We start from the raw sequence: 27,707 nt of genomic DNA on the forward strand, positions 1-27,707 counted from the left end.
AGATCGTGACATTTAAATTTGGGTGGTTTCATTTAAAAAAGATGGAAACAAAATTAGAACTGAAAAACTTTTCTGTGGACAAAACCCAGCTAGTTAACTAACAGCCTGTGGTTTAATGGATTGCTGAAACGTGGGCTTCTGTGCTGCTCTGTCATTTGGAACATATTTTTAAAGCATGTTTTCCTGTCCCCTGGTGTTTCAAGGTGTGGCATAGCTCAGAAAGAGAGGATGCTGATTCAGTATGTTCTGTCATTTAGAAAAAATAAACTTACAATCCCAAGTATTCACTAAAAAAAAGAGCACATGGCCTTGTGGGTAATATACAGCATTGCAGCCACGCTGCTGCTGGAACAGTGGTCTGTTCTTTGGGATTTCTGTGAGCTAGGTTGTCTTCTGGTCCAATGCCGTTAGGAATGTTGCTTTAATTAGAAAAACCAAGAAATGTTAGTTTTGTAGTTTTGATCAAACTGAATGGCCCTTGTTGCCCAGAGAGGTGGTGGAGTCACCTCCTCTGGAGATGTTCAGGACCCACCTGGATGCCTATCTGTGTGAGCTGGGCTGGGAGCTGCTCTGTCAGTGTTGGACTCAGTGATCTCTGAAGGTCCCTTCCAACCCCTACAGTTCTGTGATTCTTTGTGGGTTTTGTTCTGGATACAAAAGAAACAATGGGTTGGGAGCAGCTTTGGAATGGTTCATTTCCCTGCCTGCGATCTCAGATTTCAGTTTCCAGTCTCCTTTACAATTCCTGTTTAACAAGAATAGTTGTTTTTGCTGAAGATGGTTCTGATTCACAGCTGTACTCTTAAGTTTCACGTTTGGAAATGACTTCAGGCACCTCTACAAAGGCAATGTAATAGAACAGCTTTCTTGCTGAGCAAGGGTGATTTTACACCTTTGCCATTAATAACTGACCAAACCATGTTCATCTGTGACTTCTGGTGGACACTTCTTGTTCATTAACCTGCAGGAGTGGTAAGCTAAGATGTGGAAGGGAAGCTGTGTGTAGCTTTCCTACCTGTGAAGAAGCAAAGGATGGGTTTGTAATTGGTGGCTGAGAGCAAGCTTCCATGCCTCTGGGGGAAGAGACTTGCTTCCTTAATGGAGTTAATCATACTGGCTTGCATTTTATCCAGATGTGTGTACACCACTGGGATAAACACAGCTTAAAGCTGTACGAGGAAAGGTCCCATCTGTGCTACAAGTGAATGTTGGTATGGTTTTCACATTTTGCTTAACGCGAGGGGTCCTGATGGGAAATGCAGGTGGAAGTCTTGCCAGAGGTGCTTTGAGAGGAAGTGTTTAAAATAACTAAACTTTGGTCCCCTGGGCCAGCTTAAAGCATCTGGCTCTAGAGGAAGCAGCATCAGGCGATGGCTGAGATGCTGAATGTGGTGTCTGTGATGAAGGACAGAACCTCAGACCAGAGCACAGTCAGCTGTGAGGGGTCAGAACTGAGTGTGACGTTAGGTGTTGAGCAACAAACTGAAGGCAAGCAGCAATCCAGCAAAGTGTGGGGTTCAGCTGGTTACAAATGCAGCTTGGGGTGCTATTTGGTGTGTCATACCTTGGATTAAAAAAACAAAATCATAAAATTAGAGGCAAGGTCTGAGTGAGCAGAATAGTTAGCACACCTGCAGTTGGACATGCAGGCTGTAGACAAAGCCCAGAGGGTAAGTATATGGGCCCAGTTGTTGACCTGAAGTGAGAACAGCTTGTAACTGCTGTAAGTAATCAGACCAGAGCAAATCTACATGTGATGGTGGAGCTCAATATTTCTAAATTATGTATCATGTTAAATGGGTAAATTAAGTTAACAAGTGGAAAACTGCCTTAATGAAATTCTGCTGCTGCTGAATCTTACTGTGCATAAGTTTGTCTTTAACTTAATGCCGCTTCCAATTAAGGTTTGGGGAGCTGGCTTCACAAGGGAGGGAAGGGACAAGAGGGTGGTTTGACAGCATTCTCTAGTGGAAATCAAGAAGGCAAATAGCTAGTGAAGGCTTAAATTCTATTTTTCTTTGTTTACTTTCCTAATTGACAAACAGAGCTAGGCTGAGGCTTGAATAGATGCCATTGTTCAGCAACAAATGCTTGGGTTTCCCACATTGTCTGAAGTTGTATCTCTTGCAAGGGCTGAACAGCATCTGAGGACTTATAGAAAGGACAGAGGAGGAAGCAGAATAGGTTTCAGCTTCTTGAAGCAGTTAAAAATTACAGGTAATTCCCATCATCATTCAAAAACAGCACTGTCTCCCATATCTCAGGGCTGGCAGCTCTGCCTGAGTTGCCGTGTCCCTGTACCAGCTGCTGTGGTCACCAGTGTGGTTTTCTGTGTCACCTGATGATCCCAGCAGCACTCTGAAATCCCAGTGCCCAGGCTTATGCTGAGGAAGGTGGACTCAGAACCCTTCGTGTGGAGCTGTCCTGTGGGTTCCTGCTCAACTGCTTTTAAATGAATGTTTGGAAGTGGACCAAGACCATTGTGCTGTGTTGCACTCAGGCTAATCTGGCCCAGGTGACCGCAGCAGGGTGACACATGAGGTATGTTGCACGTCTCCCTCTTGGGACTATGATTCCTCGCTGGATCTGGGGGTTAGTGGGTATCCAGCAGTTTGAAGGACCTGGAAATAAAGCAAAAGCAACCCATGAGGTTTTTTTTTTTTATAGGAAACTCCAAGCATTTTCAAGTGGCACTCTTGATGGCAGTCTGACAACTGTATCATGCTGATTAACTGTTACAAGGGCTCTCTGCCTTTCTCCCTATTTTTATCTCTGAGCTTATCTTCTGTTCGTGATTAGCTGTTGTGTAACTGAATATTTCAGTTAGTCCAGGTGAATTGGTACGTTGCTGGAGTGTTTCCTATAGTTAGTCTCCTGTGGCAGCGCAGTGAATGTGATACTTGCTCGTCCTGTAAAAACAAAAAAAGCTCAGGCAGTGCTCTGGAGTTGCACACACTTGAAGTCCTGTGAAAACAAAAGCTCAGACAACACTTTGGGGTTGCACACATTTGAAGTGCTGTCATGGCTGTGATCCAGCTGTAAATTTGCTTGGCGCTCTACTTCTAGGGTGGAATAGAGAGATGCAACAGCACATTTGATTCTCATAGTTGGATGAGCTTGTGCTCCAACACAGCTTCGTTGTTTGCTTCTGACTACATCACCAATTTCTGCAAGAAGTGCTTGCATGTCAGTGTGTGCCCATATATATCACCAACACGTGTTTGTCTGTGTGGTTTTGCAGAAATGCTCTTCTAGTACTGAGTTGGATGTAAGATGAAGCAGCTGATGGATATGTTTTGGCAGACCTCAGCTGTCCTACAGGATTCAAGCTTAATTTTCCTGTAGTTGATTAATGCATTGATATCTGGGCTGGCAGGTACCATGGTAAAACTGGATTTCAGTATGTCTCTTAGCATTTTGCCAACTGAAATACTGTAGTTCTTTGTTTCTGTAGTAGTGCTGTGGGAAAACTTCATGGCCTCCTTCCAGCTGGGGCTGTAATCTTGTTTTAGGGAGCACGTTTTCAAAGTGGAATTTAGTTGGGAAGGAGGGAGGGATGAGGATGTGGAGCTGTTCACCACTAATTGCCAGTTGGATTTTGTAAGTTGGTACATGAGTAATTGGAAAGCTAGCCATGGGAAGTGGATCACCCCAAGTTACAGAGCCTGACAGACTGTTTCCTGATATAGAAAGCTGGCACCAAAGTATGGGAAAAACATCTTGTCCCTGGGTATGGAGAAGGGTTGGGTGAACACTCCTCTGGGCCGGGGAGGGAGGTGAAGATTTTAACTCCAAACTGATGCTTTCTGATAATTCTGTTTAGGGGAGTGTGCCTCGGTCTTTTATCCCTTAAAATAAAGGATGTATAGAAACTCCTTTTAGAAGTGTCTGTTAATGAAGATTTTACAGCCTGAAATTACGAACTGTTGAGTAGTCTGAGCAATGGCAGTGTTACTGGTGTGCCTTTGGGTAAATATCACTGCTGATGAGAGCATGGAAGTATGGATGAGTTATGTGAAGAGAGTTTGGGAGTAGGATGCGGTGATCCTTGTGGATCCCTTCCTATTCTATGGTTCCCTAAAGGTAAGAAACAGGAGAGAGAGGTCAGGGTGATCTCTGAAAGGCTTAGCAGCTGTTACAGGTTGGGGTCAGTGATGCGTGCCCACGTTGCATGCTAACACATTGTCCTGCAGTTCCTGAGTGGTCAGGAATGTTTGGGTTGGATGTGTTTGCAGGGTAATAATCTTCACTCAGTCTCTGCAGTGTTCGTAGGTGAGAATATCGTAGGCTGGCTTAGCTGTGTACGCATTTACTCCAGCATCCTTGTTTGTGGTGTCTCAGGTCACTGCTGTTAACAGTGTGGGTAGATAGGCTCTTGCAACACCTCCCCAGCAGTAGATTAATTAAGTCTCTGGTGCTCATCCTTCCTGCAGCCATGCATTAAGCCAGTAACCCACTTCAAGAAGCTGCGTTTGACCACCATCCCCTGTGGCAGTATGACAATTTCTCTGGCCTTCACAGATCCTAAAACCAGGGGATGTGGAGATGCCTTAAGCTTTTATTCAGACTACTGTGGTGCTTTCCTTCGTGCCCTCATGCTCAAACACAAGGAATAAGTCATGCACTGAATTTGTATGGTAACGTTAATCGTGCTTTAAAATTTTATGAGGCTGCTTCAGAAATTATTTCTGCATGTTAGCTGAATCAAGTTATATCCTGTCTTGCAGAGGTCTTGGAAGAGTTTACAAAGTAAAATGTAGTACTTTTAAACAAAACCGAGACAAAGTCCACCCACATTTAGGACAACAAACAGGGAATTGCTATAGAGAAAGCCATCGTTTTGTGAAAACGTGGGAAGCATCACCAAGTTGGACTGGGAGTGCCAAGTGAACTGTTTCCATTGTAAAGCTATCTTTTAATATAATCAAACCCTATTTTATAACTGCTTTCTCCGTCTTATACAAACAGCTGGATAAAATAAGGTGAGCTTTCCTCTTGTAACATAAAACCATCTTATTCCAGCTTTTGGAGAAGAAAGTCAAAGTGGCGAGTTGCTCGGCCGCACCGGCTCTCTCAGATGTCTCCTTTCTGCATCACAGTGCAAACACTGGGCAGGAGCTGTGGGTGACTTTGGAGATATGGACAGCACTTGGACCTTGTGTGTATGCAGATACACCTCCCCAGAGCAGTGCTGCCCATTGCTTTGTGGGAACCAAGACCTGTTTAAGCTGTGTTGTATCAAAATCTTGGGTCTTATTTGATCTAAGGTGATTGTGCTTCCTGAAATGAGCTTTAATCTCTGTCACGGTGTGGTGAAAGCCAGAGATGTGTGAATCATTGTCTTTCTTCAGTCTTTGACTGTGTGAGCAGTAGTTCTGGGGAAGTTCCTGTTTCTTTGCACACTAGGAACATGGTTTAGAGCACGCATCCCTCATCATTGTTGCTTCAGAAGTGTTTCTGCCTACCTGCACATCGAATGATCGGGCAAGGAATGTTCAAATAAGACCAGGTTATAATTGGGCATTGTCCTCTGTTACCAGTGGCTAAGACAGGGCCTCCCAAAAATATCTGGGCCGCTGTGGGAAGGGGGACAGACCTTGTGACTCCACAGAAAATGTTGATTTTCATGCAGCAGCTGTTAAAGGAGCTTTATGCCTCATCCCTGTTTCAGTCTTTACAGAGGAAGTAAGATCAGGAAATGGAAGGGTTGAGTAGATGAATTTGTGGAAGAAAACCCCAGTCCAATTACAGCTGCTGTTCAGTGGTACGAGAAGTTGGTTTTAAAGCCTGCAGGGGAGGGTCCTTTCCTATTGGGGAACTGAAGGGGAAAAACCTCAAGTTCTGGCTGAAGAAGGAACCCTTACAGAGTGATGTAGGTTGTCGTAGATGTAACTTCTCTTCCATGGACAGCTGATGGGCTGAGACCTGTCTGCAGTCCTTGCTGCTTGGCAAGTCTTCCTTGCCATAAGCTGATGAATGCGTGCACGTGCTTGTATTGCACTGCTCCAAGCAGTGCTGTGGATTGGGTGAGCTTGATAAACCTCTTGTGTACAGGAGGAGGAAGCAGGGCTCTGAGGTTTGTGTTTTGACCGTCACAGTGAGTGGTGATGGGGCTTAGGTCTAGCTGGAACAGCTCCTGTGCTAATCGTAGGATTGTGGCATGGCTTGGGCTGGGAGGGACCTCAGGGATCAACTAGTTCCTACCTATCTACTTCATTTGAGCTTTGGTGTTGGTGCTTGGCTTCAGGCTTGGCAGTGAAAGGTAAAGTCTGAAGGGTGCAGGAGCCACACCTCATTTCAACCATTGTAAGGCTCATAAACGTGTGGGATCAGAAGGAGAACCATCAAAGACAAGGTTGGCAGAGGAGCAAGAAGCGTAAGCTGGGCAGAATTTGCTGAGATAAAGGAAAGTTGTATGCACTGTGATAACGATGAAAGCCTGACACAGTAAGGCAGTGAGTGATGTGGCACTCTTCACCTCGAGCTGTCTCTCTTGGTCAGACTCACACTGAATTAGCTCAGCTCTCTGTACTGCCTCAGCATCTTGCCATCCCTCGGAACTATTCAGCTAGCTGAGATGGCAGCAGGAATTTTGGTAAAGTCTCTGGCAGTGAGTTTTGTGTGCTCTCCTTTGTCTGAGTTGACACAGTGACTTAACCTTAAGTGAATCAGACTTCTGAGTCATGGTTTCTTAGACCATAAACCTTGTACATAAAGCAGCAGTGGAAAAATAAGGAGGAAGTGTACCAAGTAAGTGCATCACAGATCCTTTGAAGGGTATTTTATGCTGTCCTTAAGTGAAGCACAACAGGAGATTAATTTGTTGTGTCACTCTCACTAGAATTGTGTTATGTCCGGCCATTAAGGTAGGTTAAAAAGCCCCATAGTATTCCTGTCAGTGCACATGTAAGGCTTTAAAAATTCTGCTAATGCACATGAGAAAGTAAATCATGAGTTTGCCTGTGTGGCCAGTGTCTGCTCCTGTTTTTAGGCTCTGCTTTTTCCCCGCAGTTCAGAGAATTGAGAAGGAGCAGCAGCTGCACTTCCTCAATGCAAAGCAACACCACACATTGCCAGCCTGGTCCCTGCTGAGCTTTGTAGCAACCTGGCTGCTGGTGTGTGTCCCATCTGCCACAAGAGCTTACTGGGATGCCCGTGGGTGAGCAGGAACAAATGGAGCATCAGTGGAGAGGCTGGAGGGAGGAATATGGAAGCTGCTGTGCTGCTGGAAGACCTCTGTGAGATGTCTTCCTGAGCTCAGCTCTGCAGGGCTGGGTACAGCACTGTGGCAGTCAGTGGCTGTGTCTCACTCAGAAGTTCAGTACATAAGGCTCACCCCTGTGGTGTGAAAATGAGTACACGTGGCTTTTCAGAGCGAGAATGGGAGCATGCTGACTTGCAGCACTCCTAATACCGTTGTCTCAAATGTCATCCCATGTTGGAGACACAAAAATACTGCTGTGCACTCTCACACTCCACACCTAGTTTCCATTCCGTAGCACTGTCTCAAATGGTAATGCTCTTTGTATAACTGACTGTTTGTATCCCAGCTCATAGGGGAAGGGGAAGAGGGAACACAAGTAAAACACAAGTAACAGTGTATTACTGAGGAGAGAATAAGGCTTGACTGTGGAGAGAATGGCCCTTATTTGGTGCATAATGCTACCAAATGGTTCACCTTTAACTTAGAGATTGTCCTGAAAGTGTTCTGCAATTTGCAAATTACTCAGAGTATTGTTAACTACAGCAATTGGTACCATTAGTAATAAATACTGAGTTATTAACAGGAAACAGTAGTTCTTCTACCTTGTACCTTAAATAAATAAATGAAACTTGGCACGACCAGCTCTTCCTTTATCATGCCAAATTATGCACTGTAGGCTTCAGTCCATGGAAATGTGTTGTTAGAGCTCATATACATTGCATCATGGCTGTGCTGACAGCCAACATCACATCCTAGAGGCACATTCAAGCAGGGTAGAAGAGAAGGCACAATGAAGAGGGCTTCTCTTCTTGTTCCCCTTCCCATTGCAGTTTTCTCCTGGTCCTCACTGCAGAAGTCTTTGCTCAGGTCTCTTGCTGATATTGCCATTTATTTGGCTGTAAATTGATGTCCTAGTTGAGGCTTTAAAAAGTACTGATACTTTGAAAAGTATTGACTTAACATGCTTCACTTGCAAGTGCTAGTTCTTATAAGTTTTATTACTTGTGCTTGGACTGTACCCCTACAGCTGGTTATTGATAATGTCACTCTCCCTGATGGAGCAGCAGGTCTTCATACACCCTTAGCGTTGTCCCTGCAGTGACAGTGCCAAGGGCTGAAGGCAGAACTGATCACTAAGCAGGATTTCTAGGGCATGGGTAGGCTTTTCAGAGCAGGAACAAGCCCATTAGGATACGGTTCACAGTGTCACTTTTCCCCACCTGTTGAAAAATGAATTGGGAGGGTGCATGGAAGCACTGAGCTTACCTTCCTATGCTCCCAAGTCTCCTGTATCTGGATGTTTGACTCTGATTTTAGTGGATTAGGGGTCAGATTTGTTTCACTAGCACCTCTAGCCTATGGACCAGCCCTAACCTGAAGGCACAAATGTGATGCAATTGATACCACAGCACTGGGTAGCCCTGGGAAGCTAAACCAGTTCAGGATTTAAATGAGGCATTTCTGCTCTGCTGAGGTGCTGGGAATCCAGATTTGCACTGAAGGAAATCCAAACCCCTCTTCCACTTCTGGTGTGAAGCGCAAGATAAATAAAAACAGAACCTTTATTTTGGAGAAAGGCTCTTGGAAGCTTTGGGAGAGAGCAGTGAAGTGGGAATGCCCGGAGCAGTGGTGGCATTCGTTAAGCTGCTGACAAGAAAGCTTTTACTCCAGCCTTCTTGTAACTTCATTTAAGATGTGATATAATTGCTGTTTATGCTACAGCCCAAAGCTACTTCCTGTTTCCAATACAGTAATTACACCAGAGGCACACCACTTATTCTTACTATATCAGCCCAGGATATGGACATTACCATGTAATAAGGGAGTACCTTCAAATTGTTATACTTGGCAGTAGCTATATCCTGGAGTAACAAACTTCTTGCCATTCACCTTGTGAGACTATCAGCATAGAGGAAGAGAATAAACAGGAAACCACCACTCCTCCTTCCCCCTGCCCCTCTGCTTTAAATGTAATTATTCTTAAGGATGCTTTTAAAGCGCTGAATTTATAGAGGCAGCTGATGGGAAATCCACATTCATCCAGCAGTGATACTGCCCGCTGTTCTCCATGCTGCTCTTGGCTGGGTTGAGGAATGGCAAAGCTGGGAGATGTTCCAGTGGTTCAGTGTCTCCAGAGCTGAATCAGTGTCCCCATGGTGCTTGTCATCACTCTGATTTGGTGCTCTGGGGTGGAGCGTACCATGCTGGGGTAACTGCCTTCATAGAGGTTGGTCACTCAAGAAAAGCTCCATCAAGATGTGATTTCATTCTTCAGTATGGATATTTGGCAGAGACTGATGGACTTCTTACCAACTTGTTTTAATTTCTTGAATCAGCTCAAAAGCAGCGTATCTTCAACAAAGAAATATATAAATTGTAATTAATTCAGGCTGAAGTTAAGAAAGAAAACAAACCTCTGCACATGAGAAGGTTAAGGGGCTGGACTACCCTGGCTTTATTTTGACTGCATTCAGCCTGGATTCAGTGTATTGAATTTGGCCAATGGATGTTATGAGGGATGGTGTAGCTGAATGTTTAATGTTGTATTCAATCCCTTCAGATCCTTCCATGTACTTAAGGGTTCCCAGGTGCTGCAGTGCTTGTCTGTGAAGGCTGCAACTCTTAGCAGAGGGACAGTAATGCTCCTTGGCAGGAAAGCTGGCTCTCCCCTTCAAGCACACTCATGTCTGGCCAGTGTGAAATGAGCAGGGCTGGAGCTGGCTGGCAATGATTTGGTTTGTGTGGTTATTCCAGTACCACTGTTGCATCTTCTTAGTGCTTGAAATCCCATTCTGCAATTAAATCAGCTTCTTGAGGCTAACTCTGAATATAATTCAATGTTTCCATGCATCTGTCTGCATCTTCTTGGTCATTAAAACAAATTAGTAATTCCTGTGCTTGTTCTTACCCTTGTGCTTCAGACATGGATGGGGCTTCCGAGATGGTTTGTGCTAGCCAGTGATGTTTGTTTGACAGGACTTGAAGTGCTTCTTTAAACACTTTGTCTGCTTTTTGCTGGTAAAATCGTCTTTACTGGCCTTGTCTTACAGACAGTTTTCATTCACTTTTGTTCTACTTGGTGCTAGGGGGAGCCTGAGTGTGCCAATGCCTTGGAGTAGGTGCTGGGAGATATAGCAGTGCTGGAGAAGATTGTCCACAATTATCCAAGCAGCAGCCCAAGCCCTTCAGAAGCCAGGAAGGAGATTTGCAGGGCCCAAACAGGATGCTTTGGCCAAGCCATCACGCCAGTTCTGCTCTCATGACTCACAGGGGAGGAGAGAAAAATAGCTTTTACCTTTTTCCTTGAAAGGATTTTGGATACTTGAAGAAAGTGGTGGGAGAATCCATTCTTTCTTCTGTTCTATTCTGTGCAGATGGCTGCTGTGAGCTTGAGGTGTGCCATGCAGTGGTATCTCATTGCTGTATCTGTCCCGTGCAGGCACTTTGTTCACAGCCCTTCTTGAGACAGTGCTGGGTCTGCGTGCTGTTACAGCCAGTGCATGGTTCACAGCTGTGCAGGTATCAAGTACATAAATGCTTCTGTTGGTGTGACATGGGAAGCAGCCTGGGAAAATAGGCTGTAGAACTTCCAAGCGTGTTTGGAGTGAACATGTTCCCCTTAAGGCTCAAGAAACACTGCTGCTAATGGGATGAAAATAATGGAAAGGATAGTACGATTACTTTCATAGTATGTACTGAGTGTTCCTCCACTTCGTGTGCAACAAAAATCAGGCAGGTTTCACATGGGTGCAGGGATTGCCCAGCACAGCTGAGTGGCTTTGCTTTCCCTTTGTCACCTTGCTGCTGTGCCAGATCTGCCCTGGGGAATGTGGCTCAGCTCCTCGAGCCAGCAGCAAACAACATTTTTCTTCTGCCTGGATTTCCATCAGAGGACTGAGCTGAATTGGTTTCTTGACCAGCCAGGTGAACCAGGGCTGGATGCAGCAAGGTGTGGTGCTGAGGGGTATTTTTCAGCAAGCTTTTCAGTTTCTTTGTATCCATAGCACTTGAAGTCCTGCTAGCTCTCAATAGTCCACCTTCCCCACTTTCTGTCTATCTACTGAGATTACAACTGGTGTTAAATCCCTGTTGTTTCTGCATGATTAGGTGCAGGAAGTTCTAATGCAACAGAATATAAAATAACAAGCTTTTAATGCATTAGTTGAAGGAAGGTTTTAATGAGTTCCACTCATTGCTGCTTTGTCTTTCTGCAGGGATGTGAAAGCAGGAAACATTCTTCTTGGAGAAGATGGCTCAGTGCAAATTGCAGGTAACTTTTTCCTGGTACCTTTAAGTAAGCTCTGGGCATAACTGTGTGTCTCGAGAGACTTCTTAATGGGCAAGAAAAACAAAGCAACATAGAAATGCTAGCTTCAAGAAACAGCTTTGTTTTTCTAAAATAAAAAAAAATCAGTTTATTACATTTTGACGACTTTGAAATGCTTTTCTTTGTAATAATGAATATCAGCATAAATTTCTTGGAATCAAGAGATGAAATAAAACTTCTTGGTATGAGCTTGGCAGATTTTTAAAGCAGCAGCTTCATAGGATTGGAGGTGGACTGCACCTGCTGACCAGTGTAGCAGTGTTGTTAAGGGCCAAGTTGAACAGTCTATAATAGACTTAAGCTGGAGGATTTTATGTAGCTCTGTCTGTTACTTGCAACAGTCAAAGATCTGGTGGTCAGACTGCTCCTGTGGCTTACTGGGCTAACCCAGCCCAGACTGGATTGAACTGAACACTGTGGGAGCAGCCATGCAGGCTTCTTGTTAGAGGGCAGAGCTGGCACCTGCCATCTTAGTGAATGTTATTGCACATGTGGCTTTTTTACTCTGTTTTCAATTGGAAACAGCAGTATCTGTTTGTCATAAGGTGTGGGAAGTTTTTCTAGGTAGCTGCTTTTCTTCTGTAGGGGAGAACAGCGCTCTTACACAAAGACACAACACCTAAATCCAGAGCTTAAACCTAAATCCCAAAGCTGTGTTGTTTTTTGTTTCAAGTCTCATAGTGTTCTTAATGCCTGCTGTTATATTTCTGATGAAGTGTAAATAATTCATCCCACGTGGCAGCTGATGGAAGGTAGGGTTTGGCTCCCAAAATGCTTTATACTAATAAAATACCTTCATTCTTCTGCTGTGGAGCCAAGATGTAACATTTTGGATTTGTAGTAGTACAGACTGTTAGGTTATATTCTGGGAGAGGCTGTAAATACCTGTTGCGTTAGGGCAGTGTACTGCTTTTCTGCCAGCCTAGGATAAAGCTTCTTGTGTTTCTCTTCCACAGGGTGCCAAGGCTTGACTTTTTTATTAAGGCTTTTATTAAGGTGCCTGTTCATGTATTTTTGTCTGCAGGGTAACTTACAGTTGATAGGTAAATTTAAGGCTGACTTAAATGGTCTCATAAAATTCCTCCCTTAGCTTTTATGAATTTAGAAGTGTTCATTTTGCTTGTGACTTGCAGATATTCCCCTGGACTTATCTAAGCCAGTGGTAGACAGCTGTGCAACACTTCCATGATGAAATAATTACTGCACATCCTGCAAATGCTGTGAGAGTGCCACAAAATGTTCCCTTTAACAGATTTTTTTTGCTCTGAATGTGCACAAGGAGCAACTCCCTCTTTCTTGCAACAAAGTAGAGCAACTCAACCAAGGTCAGCAAGTTCACAACAGCATCAGGAAGTACTTTTGTTTCTGTGAAAGCAGCTGATGACTTGAAAGAAACAAAAGTAAATGAATGACTGAATACGAGAGAGGAGGTTGGCCTGGACAGAACGTGAGATTTTGTCTGTGGGAATTTCTGACACTTAAGCTTCCTTTCTTCCTGACCCAGGATGGGATAGCAAAATTTCTCGTGAAATTTTTGTGCAGGAAAAACTGCTGGAAGCAAATCAATTCAAATAAAGGGAATTTTGTTGCAGCAAGATCAAAGCGCTCGCTTTCTGGCAATATTTATTTGTCTTATGAATGATTTGGTTGATAATCAACTGCTTGAATTATCAGCTGGATGACATCACTGTGTTCCCATGGAACAAAAGTGTTTGTTTCACTGGAAAGTTACACCACGAGGGGAAAAAAAATCAATCAGCTGTGGAATGAAGCCTGAGGTTAGAGCACGTGGGGCCCCTCCCTTGAAGGAGCTGGTTTGGTGTGTAAAAATGCAAACAGTTTAGCAGGAAAAGATGACTTCAGCTCTTTATAATGCATCCTTTCCCCTTTGTCGTCCTTACATCAAAGCTGCCCACAAACCCTTGGTGTGAAGCTCTGAGCATTTGGCCTTTGCAGCCTCATGCTTCTGGGCTCTTGCTGCTGCTTGATGCCATTGACAATTCTTGTCTCAGAAGAAATGGAAATCCTAAATGCAATTCTAAGGAATGTAAAGCTGACACTGCAAATCGTTGGAAACAAAGGATGTCATAATTCCGAGCTGAAGGATGCAGGATGTGCTGAGTTCAGGCTGGTGCAGGTAGCACAGCAGAGAGGAAAAATCTCTGAGTTCAGAGGCATTTACTGAAAGTAGGCATTCTAAAAATGCCTCTAATGGCCTGCACAAACACCCAGCTTAAACTCCTCCCCAGGTCCTGGGACTTGGTATTTTTATTCGAGGCTATTTTTAACTATGCTCCTTTTGCTTTCAGAATATGCATCCACTGAACCAAGGCAGAAAATTGCCTCTAACAGATGCCACCAGGACCTGAATTGAAGCCATTTCCTTATACCTTAATTTTTCTTCTTTTTCTCCCAAAGGGCACTGGTTTGGGCTTGTGGCTTGGCACCAGGTTTTTGGAGCCACTTACAATCTGGAGAGCATTGCTTTCTCAGTTTGAAGTATTTTCTTGCACACCGAATTAATCTATCTCCGAGAGAGCTGAACTTTCTTTCCCAGATACCATTGTGCTGGGCAGTGCTGGCGGTGGTTGCAGTGTAAATTGAGATAGCTGTGTTCTTTTGTGTTCGAGTCTCTCCGTGGCAATTACTGTATTTTTTTTTAATCAGAACATAAAACCTCTGTGCCCCGGCATTTACTGGCTCCATGGAGTCTAAAAGCTTGCAAGGGTAAAAACACTTCTTGTTGACTTAAAGTGCATTGGCTCTAACACACAACAGAAACCAGGAGGCTTCTCCTCGCAGTAAGCAAGGCTTGATGTCTTGAGTTTATGTAACTGTGCAATTATTACTGGAAGCTGAAGTGAGAGACTGCTGGTAGATAGGGAGGGATGGGAGAGGAAAGGGGCTGAGAAGAGTGTGTGCTCAGTGCAGGTTTGCTCAGTATGAACCATGCTCCAGCCAAGGCAGCGTGTTCCCATCCCACTGTGAATACAGAGCAAGTCCTTCTTTCTGATTGTAATCACTGGGATATTAAATAGTACTGTCATACCCTCCTCCTTTATTGAATGGAGAAGCAAGAGTCTACTGAAGCGGACGTGCTCCTGTGGAAAACATCCTCATCCCTCACCGTGTGGGATTTTCCTATTGAAGGTATTGCTATTGTCCCTGCAGGCTTTAAAACAAGACTGGATTAGCACCTGCTCCCAGAGGCCTCCCTCTGGCACCATGTGCCTGCAATTTCCCGTGCAGGCAGTGTTGCCTGGTGGTAGATGGAGATCTCACAAAGTCGTTTGGGACTTGCTAATTGATACTGGGCAAGCTGCCTAACCCCTCACACTTTATCTATTTATAAAATGGGGATAGTTAAGGCCAGGCAAAACTTGTGTAACTGAATTTGTGTAACTTTCCACAAATCCATGCCAACTTGTCACCAGTTCACTGTGTTCCTGACTGCTCTTAATTCATTGTACTAAAATAGCACTCTACATAAACATCTAGCTATGATACAGTCAGTGTCATTCCCCCACTTTGCCTTAGGAAATTGCAACTTTGGTGGTTAAATTGCTTGAGCAGGGGCAAGGCTGAAATCTGTGTTTGGAAGAGGAGTGCTGATGCAGGGCTGCCTCAGACAATCACCTCAGGGCTTCTTCTCCTGATCAAAAAAGGGCAAAAAGGATTTTCCTAGCGGTTGACGGGGAGTTCTGATGCCTGTCCTGTGACAGTGTGGTGTTAACCTCTTCTCTGTGTCACTTGTAGGATTTCCTGAAGGATTTTCCTTCTTGGTTGTTGAAACCACTTGTGAGCTTCTGCAGGGGCTTCATCTTCACTCAGCTGTGCTTCGTCATCCTGAAGTTACCTTGTTCAGCATTAGCATACCTTAACGAACTTGCGCTTGGGGCTCTGTTTCAGAAGCAGTTTTTACACTTTAATTGATTTAATCCATCTCTGTGTGCCCTGACATTCTTGCAGAATGGCTCAACTTGGGGTGATGCTTAGAAAAATACAGCTGTTATTCCACATGTTAACTGATGAGAAATGTTATTAGAGATAGATGCGACTGTACAGCTCTGCCTTTCCAGATGAGAATCTGAGTGTGTATTTACAGATCCAGTGCCACTATGTGACAGTATAGGGTTGTTCCCTTTAAAAGCTGCTCTTCACTGATCTTCTCCTCTCTGGTATCTCACCACCCTGCTTCAGCAGAAAGTTGCCACTGGTTTACCGTGACCTTCGTCTTCCTCTTGTCAGGCTTTATTCATCAGCAGCTCTAAAAGCATAAAGTTCACAGAAAAACACTCAGTACAGCTGCAGCTGATTTATGGTGGACAACTGAACAAGCGATCACTGATCAGTGACAGAAATGTTCAGTGCAGTTTTCTGAAATAATTTCATTTTTGCTTGAGGAGGTATAGTGTCCTGGCTGTGTTTAAAAACAGCTCTGAGTTGTCCATGCTGTTGTGCTACACCCACAGAAGATGGGACTTGCTCTTTTGGTGTTTAATCCAGACCCAGCAAAGTTTCTGATTTCAGTGGCTTTGCTCTCCTGGCTCCCTTAGTGCAGTCTCCTTTTTCCCCCAGCAGTAGCTAGCTACAGCTGCAGGTATGTTGGCTTAGAATGAAGGGAATGTTACAATACAGCATGCCCAAGGAGAGAGAATTTTTAACGTCTGACTTCTAAATCTGGATAAAAAAGTCAAATCTGTGACACTGAGGAAATGTGTTTTCCTGACTCACACGACAGCCCTGGTGCCTGTTGCTCTGCCACAGCATCTTTGTGTTGGCAACCTGTTGAGGCTGGCTCTTCATTTCTGTAGCACTGAGTAGTGTACTTTCTCAGACATCCCTTGAGATACTTAGTTGCTAGCAGCTCAACTCTGATTTTTGGGCTCCTTCAGAATATCTGGCAGCAGTGGGATTCCCAGCAGCGGGGCTTGCTGGTGCAGCAGCCCTTCCTCTTACTGCTGTGGTGAGGTAGTGTAAAATACAAGCTGCCAAAGCAGTAAACACCTGTGAGCTCTCATACCTCTAATTGAGTGACTTCTCTTATTGGGGTTAAATGCATTTGCAGTGCCCCAGTTCTGTTTAGTCTTTGTGAAGGAAGTTCAGCAGGGACAGGTGGTAGTAACCTGGGAGCTTAGGCAGGGACAGGGAGGCACAGATCACATCAGTGGCTCAGAAGTGAGGGCTGAACCCTAAATGTGCACAGGATTTTAATTTATGGCTTTACAGAATGTGCTTGCTCTCAGGAAGTACCTGATCTTAATAGCTGGGACTTGGATAAAGGTGACATGTGAGAGCTGTTTCAGTCACTCCTTTCAGCCACAGTAGCACGGGCTGGTTGTGCCTTTTTTTATCCCTCTGGAAATGAGGGGAATTGATTGGGAAAAACACTGAATAAATCAACCGTGAAATGGAATACAGTTTAATTCCATTTAAACTTTCTGCAGACCTCACACGACAGATGCAGGGGCACAATTCCAGGCTGGAGTTTATAAACTCATCCTCGTGTTTGATGTGAAATGCAGTGAATGCTGTGTGTGCTGTGTAGAGCTTGTGTTTTCACTGCTGGAATGCTTTTGCTTTGAGTGCTGTTTCCTTCACCCTCAAAATGACTGCGTGGAAAGCTGAGGTAAGGTAATACCCACAAGTTCAAATACAGCACATGACAGTAGTGTGCTGATGGCACTTGAATAATTGTCTGTTAGTATTATCTTATTCCAAGTAATTTCTAATTGCTGTTGTGTTGAGAGCAATAGGTCTTGCAGAGCTCCCAGTAATAAGGAGAAAAGAGGAAGTAATCTTACTCTGAGCTTTATTGGAAGCTTTCAGTTTCTGTGAAGAGCAGGGATGAGATGCATGTCTGGAAGATCTCAAAGCAAAATCACTGTTTCAAGGAGATCTAATGGGTTGATTGTTTGCACTGTTTTTAAAAAGCAACAATAAAAAGGAGGGGAAGAAATAAACTTGAGTTATAGAGAATGACCAGTTGCAACTCTGTAGTTCTGTAAGACGTGAGCTGTGTTGTTTAGCACAAACTGGAAGGAAATACTTGGTTTCCTTGTCACCTGACTTATTTTCTCAAAGGATGGCTTGGTTGCTAAAACCTTTGCAATACTTTCTTCTGAACAAGCTTAGGTCCAGTTCCTGTCTCTTTGTGCTAGTGCTGCTGCCCACTGATCTTGTTTTCCATGTCAGTTTTCATTGTATAAAACATCAGTGTCATCTTTGACAGCAAAGTTTTTGTGCAATGCAGTGATTTCTTGAAGGAGATCAGGGACTAAGTGCATGCATGTTACGTCTTTGAGTATTCTTTACCATGTCAAGAATGCTGTAAGTTGAGGAAATGCTGTGCAGAGTGTCTGTAGCTGTCTGCAAGGCACCCCCTGTGATGGCCCAGGTTCCTGGTGAAGCTCTGAGCATCTCAGTGATGGAAGGTTACCAAACAAAGCACGTTCTGGTGGCAGAAGATCCAGGCTCAGTGGCTAATACCAGTCTGCAGGCTGTGCAGTTATGACAAACTGTTAGCTTCATATGCACTCAGCTCTTTTAGTTCAGAAAAGTCTTGATTGCTTTAAATATTAGCGTGATGCTACTTGAAGCTTGGTTATTAGTTATGTACAAATATAAATAATGCACTTAGTGCCTGAGGTGGGGTTGTACAGCAGCAAGGCTGCCAGAGAGCAGGGCATGCCTTAATGTGCCCAGTGGGCTGTAATGGAAAGTGGAATTTTCCTCTCTGCCAGCCAGAGCTGAATGCTGAAGTAATTGAGTGGTTGACTATGGAGTATTCATGTACCAGTATTCTTCACTAACTGTTGATCGTTCTTCATTCATTAGGAAACTCTTCATGTGTAACTGTATGTTCCCCTACTTAATAAGGGGCTAGAAAGGTGGGGGGGACAAGGGGGACAGCCCTTCAGTTTGCTCAGGATGTGATCTTAATGCAGTTTGTTTTGCTTTCTTTTCAGACTTCGGCGTTAGTGCTTTTTTGGCCACCGGTGGTGACATTACCAGAAATAAAGTCAGGAAAACATTTGTAGGCACACCTTGCTGGATGGCACCAGAAGTTATGGAACAGGTGAATTGCTTTTGCTAGTGTTGTCCTCTTAGCTGACCTGCACCTGGAATCCCTGTTGTCAGCAACAACCATGCTTACTCCCACCTAAGATGACAGTTTTGCATTCTGTAAAGCTCAGAACCTCAGAATTGTCTTAGATATGGCTGTTGCTGCCAGGCTTGAAATGTTCAGTAGCTCCTCACCCTGTTTCTTCTCTCCAGGGTTGTACCCAAGGTAAGTATGAGACAGCTGTTGCATAAAGGAGATTAACCTGCCCCTCCCTCATGCCTAAATGTGAGGCATAATATAAATACTTTCACATGTGGCAAATATTCACATAGAGTTAGGTAACATGCTCTTTAGGGCAGCTAAAAGCAGCGTATCGAGGTGGGGAGTTAACGCTGTAAAATAATGCATAGTTGACTTTATTGAACTTTTTAGTTTCTCTTGGCTTGTGAGTGTCCAGAATGTAATTATTGAGGAATGCCTCTCCCCCTTCCTCCTCTTCTCTTCTGCCTTGCTCATAGCTGTCATACTTCTATTCTGCCACCACTGCTAGACTAAACTAAAGGGGTAAGCTTGGTCTGCTTGATGAAGACCACCCAAAGGCTTTGTTTAACGTAGGGCACTGCTGCTCTTTTCTGAGTGAAACTGACAAGCAGAGTTATGTCACAGTCCCAACGAAGTGTTGTGCAGCACTGTCTGTGCCGTGGATGCTCGGTGTCATGCTGAGAACTCTCCATCATAGTCTTAAAACCAGTTTGGTAGAGAGCTGGGCTCAGGGTTTGGTTATCAGGATGTGCACCAAGGAAAAATATTTTTTTCCTATACCTAAATCTGGAGGAATTGAGATCGTTTGGAGTGGTTGAAATACAGCATTTATGAAAGGCTTCTTCACCACTTGGCCTTTCCAGTGGCTCCCCATTGTGGCTTCTCAGGGCTCCTGCAGTCTTCCCTGAGTACAGGCTGAGCACCATGGGCTGCAAGACACATTCCCTAAGTCAATAGCACTCTTTGAGAACTTGCTTCTGAACCACTTCACTGTTGCATGTTTCTGGGTTGTCTTGATGCACTGATTTTTAAGAGGGAGGGAGGAAAATCTAGAAATGAGAATAGAACCGTGCACTGTTTCCAGAACCAGATCTGAGTTGCCCCTGCTTTTGTCTGTTGTGTCAGTGCTGCTTGTGTTTAGGGGTGGCTGTGATTGGCAGGAGAATGGGGAGAGGCAAAAAAGCATCTTAGGACAATGCTCTGAAGGGGAAGCAAAGCTTTTGGTGAGAAAGGGGATATTTTGATGGGGCAGATGTTTTCCAAGGAGGCAGGCGATGGTTATTCATTATTTTTTGTTTTGTAAGGAGCCAGCACTTCTGTGAAAAGCTCACATCTAACTTGTTGCAAGTCCAGGATGGTAGAGGAGGCGTTTTGGGTGCTGATGTGAAATCCTTGTGTCCACTGACATCATCCTGCTGCCTGCCAGCAGGTGTCACTCTGAGCCGTTATATCCAGCAGGGAAAAGAAGGAAGGGCTTGAATGCACGATGGCCTTCGGCCTGGAGATTTTCTTGATTTCATCTATTTTACTTCAGCATCGTTAGATCCTTTAGCAAATTGATGTATGACATCCTGATGTTTTTTAATATGCATTCACTTCTTGGATTTATGGCATAAAAAAAGCTGTTGAGGAAAAAGAGATGAGAGAAACTTACTGGCAGGGGGGGATAACTGTTGTATATTTTCTAAATTCTGGATGAACAGCAGTAGGCAGGTTTGAACTTCATAGCTCTCATTTGGGAGCAGAATTGTATGATATAACAAACAATACCAGTCAATTAAAAAGGGACACTGTGCAGTGTGTGAATCTGTGAGGTGAACTGAAAGATAAAGCCAAGAAATGTGCCAGGTTGGTCTCAAAACCTAAAAATGATGTGAAGAAACATCAGTTGATAAAATTGATAGCATATTTCCTCCTGTGCAGTGTGCCTATAAATTATGTAAGATCCATGTGCTTGTTTAGTATAATTATTTGAGAACCATTCATAGCAATGGCTTCCATAAGCTCTCACTTCAGGAAGCCTTTCAACCTTACAAGGCTCACAAAAATGATGCCTGCAGAGTTGAAGAGATGAATACATGATACGAACTGCTGTTGCTGTAATAAACTTTAATTCAGTTATCGTATCGTGAAAAGTAGTGGAAGAAGGGATGTATTTTGTTCTCACAATTGCAGGTGATCTTAAAGGTAGTTTGGGGAGTAGTTCTGGCTCCATCACAGTGGATTCCTTTTAAAGCTCGTTAGAGTTGCTGAATACAGTAGGTCTATTAGCCTTGCTCTGATTCATTATTCCACTTTGCATAGTAGAGTAAGAAGAAATACAAGCCATCCTAAGCAGCCAAAACACTTTAGAGTTTGTGGCTCTTCCTGAAATTAGTACATAATGTCCCTCCCCTGCAGTGGAGAAAGCAAGTGCCAAAATATTACCTAATGATAATGAGGAAGTAACCGCTCTGGCACACGAAATATTTTTTCCTGTGTGTGAGGGGAAGTAAATGCTATAAATTTTCCTGAACAAGCCTGTGTTTAATGTCAAGTGCAGAAGCTACTATTAATTAGTGGAGGGAAATATTAGTCTGCAGACAGGAGTGAGGTTTTTTCACTGAGCTCGTGTATACTTCCAGCACTGAAAATGTAGGATTGAGCATGTTTGCAGTCAGATTGATAAAGCGGTTGACTAGAAGTGTAGTGAGGCATATGTCCCAGGGGGATAACAGTCCATCTATTAACTATGAGAGCTTCATTGTACTGTTTAATGTCTTTTTTGTGTGGAAGTCAGAGCCTGGGTTAACCCAGTGCCCCTTTATGTTCAGCACGTGGAGAAGCCTGTGATAGAACAGCCCTGCTTGCACAACCCAAGACTGTAATTTCCATCAGACTATGGCTTCTTGTGCCTTCAGAGAGAAAGGAAAAGCTGTTCTTTCCATCTGTTTAGCACTACAACGTTGGTGTTTCCAAGTTGCTGATAAGAAGTGAGGGGGAAGGAAGAAAAGGTGAAGGGTGAAAGGATGTATAACCAAAGAAAGGGACTGTCCTGTAGAATAGCAAGAAACACAAACACTAACGTTCTCTAATATCTTTCAGGTCAGAGGATACGATTTCAAGGCAGACATCTGGAGCTTTGGGATCACTGCTATCGAACTGGCTACAGGGGCAGCTCCTTATCACAAATACCCCCCAATGAAGGTGAGCAGGTCTCCAGATACTTGTGCTAGACAAAGGATCTGAATGTTCTATGAGCAGTCCAAAGAATTTGGCCGGGCTGTTTTGTTGAAGAGCTTGTCCTCTCTATTTGCATTTGTGGATCACGATGTTCTTAGACTTGTTTGAAGTCAGCATTTAAAAATATGCCGCTTACTCAGCGTTGTCCGAAGCTGCACACAGTTCTCATTTAGATCTGAGACTCTCCTGGGTCACCATTCTTGAGGAAAGTGCTGTGTGGCTTGATCCTGGAGCCTCTGTAGGCAGCAGATGTTAAAGCTGTGAATAGTGACTCAGAAAATGTTATCTGGCATCCACTGACACTGAGATGGGGAGCAATTCCTTTTGCACTGACGATCCTTCTTGAAGCCTCTCAGAAACATGTTACCAGTTTTCCCCAAACAACTTCTGTTGTTTAACATGAAAACAATCCTGTTAATCACTGAGCAGCATCAGATTCTCTGGGGAAGTACCACACTGGTATGAAATGGGAAGGGATTGGCAGCATTATAGTGTTTTACTGAAGTTGAAATGGAGGGAACTGTCTTGCTTAAACATTGCCCTTTCAAAAATATTTTTGAACATCTTGAATTTAGTTTGGGTAATTTTATCCAGTTTTTATTCCGGATTCTTGAATTAGAAGCTGCTTTTCACACGCTCCTCCTTCAGGGAATTTGTATTGTAAAGCTGACAGAGTTGATTGACCCCATTAGCTGAGGTTTGGAACATCTTGCCCTTTGGCTGAGCTTTGAAGATCTTCCTTAGCCCCTCTGAGATCTGATGGGACTTTGTCTTGATCACTTGATCACAAAACTTTCAGCCCCTTCTGCATTTCACAGAGTCACTCTCAGAATCGTAGTGGTTGGAAGGGACCTCTGGAAATCATCTAGTCCAACCCCAGTGCTAAAGCAGCTTCCCTGGAGTAGGTTACAGATCCCATCCTCTTGAAGGCCACTTTGTTTCTACCCTTAGTATGCATACTTGCTCAAATTGAAGAGAGGGAGTGGAGAGAGCTTTTAGTAGCCCTGTAGTTCATGGTTTGATTAGTCACCTGGGATGAGAAGCCTGTGGGTGCTAAGTCCCTCAATTTTAGGCATATCATATACAAAGTTTTCTTCTTCTGAGTCCTTGAGTTGCTGGAGTGCTATGCAAGGTGAGTGTCATCTCTTCAGAACATAGTGTATACCCTTGCACCTTGAAATTATGACAGTGTTTTTGGGGTCTAGTAGCCCCTATTTCATTAGGGCAGGGGACAAAAATGTACTGCTTTAAATGCCAGGCAGGACTTCACGCTGGTGTTAAATTCTTATTGAAAAGTATTAATTTCAAGATTTGCATCAGTTCTGTACAGACTGTGAGAATGACTGAGTGGTTTAGGAATTATATGAATACTATTCAGATTCATTCTGTATCAGTGATGGTGGCAGTGTGGGGAGTTGAGGGAAATGTTGTGCTGATTTAGCTGTAGCTGTTTTCAGTGATACTTTGTGCTCTGATAATTAGTGGTGTTTTGGAGTAGCTTTGTCAGAACTTCTCTTTATTGTTTTCACATGGGTTGCAGCTTTGAATACAGAGATCACCTATTTAATATCATGTTGCCATATAGTAGGTAGTTATTAATTGCCAGTTATATTGGGTATGAGTTCCAGTCATGCCACCTGCAAGAGAATTTCTGTTTCACGTATCAAATGCAGTTGTATTTCACTGCAGATTAATTTTCTTGCACGGCAGAATGGCCCATGCATTAAGTGACTCTCCAAGGAAGGGGGGGAAAGCAGGGAGTTCTTTGTAGACTGCATAATTTCAGCTAGATTGATGGGCTTTCTCTGCCCTAAGCAATATAGCTGTTGAAAGCTTTTTAAGCATGCTGTTTTCTGCTTCCTTTTCTAAAAATAGATATTCACCTGGATGTAGGTGACAAGTGAAAATGGAAATTAGTCACTTTCTTCCTTTCCTTGAGAATATCTGAGTGATGTGAAGGAAATAATCAGTTTGGCTTGATGGGCGCTCGTGTGAGAAATGTCTTCACCTGTCATTGCGGTGGTACGTGGAAGGGAGCACTCGTGGTGTTTTATATTGCCCTACTGCTTTCACAGAAACGTTACAGGATTGTATGAAAATTTCATTTCTGAGTACAAGATACCCTCAGGGAAATCTAAACAGTCTTCGAGGTTTTCAAGAAGTGTGTAGATGTGGCACTTAAGGACGTGGTGGTGATGGGTTGACAGTTGGACTGGGTGATCTTAGAGGTCTTTTCTGACCTTAATGATTCAGTGAATCCAATGTCTTGCACTACTCATCTGAAATGAGGAAGGCTGTTAAGAGGAGGCATGTTGGAACTACGTGGTCTTAGAGGTCCCTTCCCACCCAGGTCATCCTGGATTCTAAGTTCTGCTATGCTTACCCCTTATGCCAAACTCTCCTGGATGCTTACGCTTGGGCTGCATGGTGGGCCAAGAGCTGCAATGGAAGCCAGTGGCATGGGTTGTTGGTTATAAATCAGCCTGCCTTCCTGAGAAACGAGGTGGCAGTAATGCTCCCTAGGTACTGATGAATGACTTGTGAAACTCAGCTGACAGTCAGAATTTGCAGAGGTTTTGGAAGTAAATTGTTATCCCAGTGACTGTAGGAGGCAGAGAGAGGAGGAGAAACCCTGTCATTGCCTTGAGGAAAAGGTAGTGAGGTGAATTCTCATTGTCAGGTATATAAGAGGACACTGCTGAAACTGCTAAGAGAAAAAATCATTGGTCTGAGTTTAGTCTTCCTTCCAGAGAGCTGCTGTAAGGATCAGCCCTTGTTAACTCAGATACTTGATAAAAATGCTTGTTTAAAATGCTGTGCTCCAGAGCTCTGTCTTTATGAGAAAGCCAAGAAAAATCTCATTGCCAATAGACGTAATCCTTCCAGGTTTTAATGCTGACACTACAGAATGATCCCCCTTCTTTGGAAACTGGTGTGCAAGATAAAGAGATGCTGAAGAAGTATGGGAAATCTTTCAGGAAGATGATTTCATCGTGCCTACAGAAAGACCCTGAAAAAAGGTGAGAACCAATAACAAGGTCAATTAAGGAAAAAAAAACTTCATTCTATTTCTTTTTTTTTTTTTTTGGTACAATCTCTGCTTCTCTGGCCTTCTGAACACAGCAATGTGTGGTAGCAAATTCTTTTGGCTGTCCTTGTTTTTAAGCATTGATGTCTAGCATTGTGCCTGGCCAGGGCACACATCTTTCATTTGGGTTAATGAATGCATCCCAGTCCCTGCTAGCAGAGGACCCTCGTCCCCCTTGACACCTCTGACAGGTGACTGCAGTTCATGTTGTGTTTCTCCTCAAAAATGCTCTGTGTTTATAGATCAGGAGTTACGTGTTGGGCAATGTGTGCTTATTTGTGAAGCTTTGCAAATAAACTTCTTAAAACTTGTCAGTGCAAAGAAGGCCTTCAGTGTAGTTTTGACTTGATTAATTATAACTCATGTTTATTTTTTGGGGGGGAAACATTAGGAAAAACAGTGGCAAATTTTACCTAACGTGTTTTCATCAATTATGCTTAATCTGCTGATGGCACTTTCAGTCCCCTTTGCAACTGCAGCCCGACTGCTCAGCAGTGGCAGAAATATTGACAATGATGTGGTGCATATGTTGTGGTTGGTTCCCAGGACAGCACTGTGTCACTGTGTGTTGGCACTGTCTGAAGCTGCACGAAGGTCTGCCTGGTCTGGTGCTGTTTAAAACCCACAGCTCATCATGTGGGAGAGCTCAGAAGTGTTCTTGTGGAGCACTGTCACAGCATTTACTGATCTCACCGAAGATGGTTAAGGCAGTACTTGACCTGCATTTAAAAATAGCATGCCTTGAAAATGCAAAGCAAAAAAAATAGCTGTTTCCACAGGTCTTTTTTTTTTTTTTTAATATTTATACATCTTAATTTTCTTTTTTCTCCCTAAACAAGCTAATTCTGAAAATGTTCCTTCATAAAACACAAATCATGGAGATATTTTCCAGTTCCTTCCTGTGCTGGATCCTGGAACAAAGGCTTCTCACTCACTGTGAGATGGGGGTCTCTCTTCTAACAATCTTTACATTTGAAATGCTAAAGTAGAGCTCTTGATAAATGCACATAGCACATTTTTCCCCCAGCTTGATATTATTCTTTTTCATTTTTCAAGCATGTCCTATCCCTGCAGGTTAGAACGTGTGATTAGAATTAAACATAATTACTTTCAATCGTGACATCCCCCATCTCTCCTCTCAAGCACTACTAACAACCACTGTAATCATCTTCACTTCGGGAGCAGGAGGTCTGTATGTGAAGAGCAACCTGCAGAATCAGATATGTTTATGCAAGCATGCAGGCTGTTAAAGAGAAGCTAGTGAATTGCTTTTAAATTATTCTTGCTCACTTGTAACAGGGGCTCCCCTGCTATAAGATGAGTGAGTTCCCTGGCGTAGTCTGAAGCGAATGTTCTTTTTAAGTCAGGAATCACACGGTGTGGGCAGTCTGCAGTAGGATAAGTGTTGAGAGCTGCTGCTTTCTCACAGAGTTTTTGGAAAACTGACCTGACTGAGGGTGATGGGTGTCTTTTACTTCTCAGTGTTTGTCCTAAAGCATAACATGAAGGGGAGGAACTCATGTAAGCTCAGAAAAGTGTCTCTGAAATAAGTCTGTCTCTTGCATGTGGCAGGTACTGCACTCCTTCAGCAGGTGATGGTCCTTTGTCTCAATTCTCAGCAAATCACATCTGTGATTCTGTCAGCTCGGCTGTAAGATTCAAGGTTCAGCATGGAGAATGGGAACAGGGCTTTCTGCTGAGTGAACTCACAGAGCACTTTGCTCAGAATATACTGGCACTTAAACGAATGTTTGACTACACTGGGTGACTCCTAGGGCAACTGTCCAGGAGGTGATGCCCTTACGAGATGCAGCAACCTGTAAGACTTGAGTTGAGATGGAGCTTTTATAGCATTTCTTCTGTTTTTATTGACAGACCTACAGCAGCGGAGCTTTTAAGACACAAATTTTTCACAAAAGCAAAGGTAAGGATACTCCTGTGAAACTGATCTGTGGAGAGGACTGGTCAGAAGGATGGTGAAAGCTTTACTGACACGAATGTGAGCTGTTCCACTTAGGGCCAGAATAGCTGAATGATTTGAATGGGTCATTGTGAACTGACATAATGTAATCTCTCTTCTGTACCTCCTTGTGTATGCCGCTGTTAGGATAAATTATTTAGTAATTCTTCACTGTTTAAATGTCTTCCACTGGGTCTGAGGATTTTTCCTCCCCTTGTAATGGTGCCATTCTGGCTGTGTGTCCAGCTATAAAGATGTCTGGCACTAAAGGGAGCTTATATTTTAGTGAACTCTATAAGCTGTCTGCATAAGTCGGTATGCTAAACAGTGAATAAGGCCCCCACTGTGTGGAAGGTCCCCTCGTGCTATTTTACCCTGTGGATGGAAAGTGAAAATTTTATGATAAAAAATAACAGGAAATTCCCATGTGTGGCCACGAAGCAAAACTGCATGAGTATTTATCTGCTGGTACCTGACAGAGCATTGGAGTGTCAGCAATTAATGACAGCAGGTCTCAGCTCCTGGATTAAGATGTGTAGAGTAGCCACATCTAGGTTTTTTTTGTTATCATAATGGGACTGTAGGCAACTGACTTGTTTGCATCTTGTCTGCTCAGTGCACACTTGGTGTCCAAAGTGACAGGGAGATGGCTTACGGATTGCTGACCTTTCTGTGCTTGGCTGGTGGCAGTTTTAGTTCATGTTGTACTTCATTGTGTATAAAATTGCCTTCATGCTTTCACTGAACTGCTACAGAGTAACGTATTAGCATATGTGGAGTTAGAAAATTAACATGATT

At 43.6% G+C, this 27,707-nt stretch overlaps 1 protein-coding gene across 3 annotated transcripts in view; it reads left to right on the top strand.

Annotated features, from left to right (window-relative positions):
- The window catches only part of OXSR1 (oxidative stress responsive kinase 1), an 83,469-nt gene that overhangs the window by 42,548 nt on the left and 13,214 nt on the right, over window positions 1–27,707 (top strand). For all 3 annotated transcript variants that reach the window (XM_065744988.1, XM_065744989.1, XM_065744990.1), the window contains 5 exons: window positions 11,419–11,474; window positions 18,500–18,609; window positions 21,724–21,825; window positions 24,748–24,881; window positions 26,825–26,873. In XM_065744988.1, the coding sequence (XP_065601060.1) occupies window positions 11,419–11,474; window positions 18,500–18,609; window positions 21,724–21,825; window positions 24,748–24,881; window positions 26,825–26,873 (451 nt within the window). The remainder of the gene's footprint in view (window positions 1–11,418; window positions 11,475–18,499; window positions 18,610–21,723; window positions 21,826–24,747; window positions 24,882–26,824; window positions 26,874–27,707) is intronic.

This window comes from Cyrtonyx montezumae, unplaced genomic scaffold, assembly GCF_038088225.1.
Source record: "Cyrtonyx montezumae isolate F1298 unplaced genomic scaffold, pur_monq_1.0 scaffold_32, whole genome shotgun sequence".
Classification (NCBI taxonomy): Eukaryota; Metazoa; Chordata; class Aves; order Galliformes; family Odontophoridae; genus Cyrtonyx; species Cyrtonyx montezumae.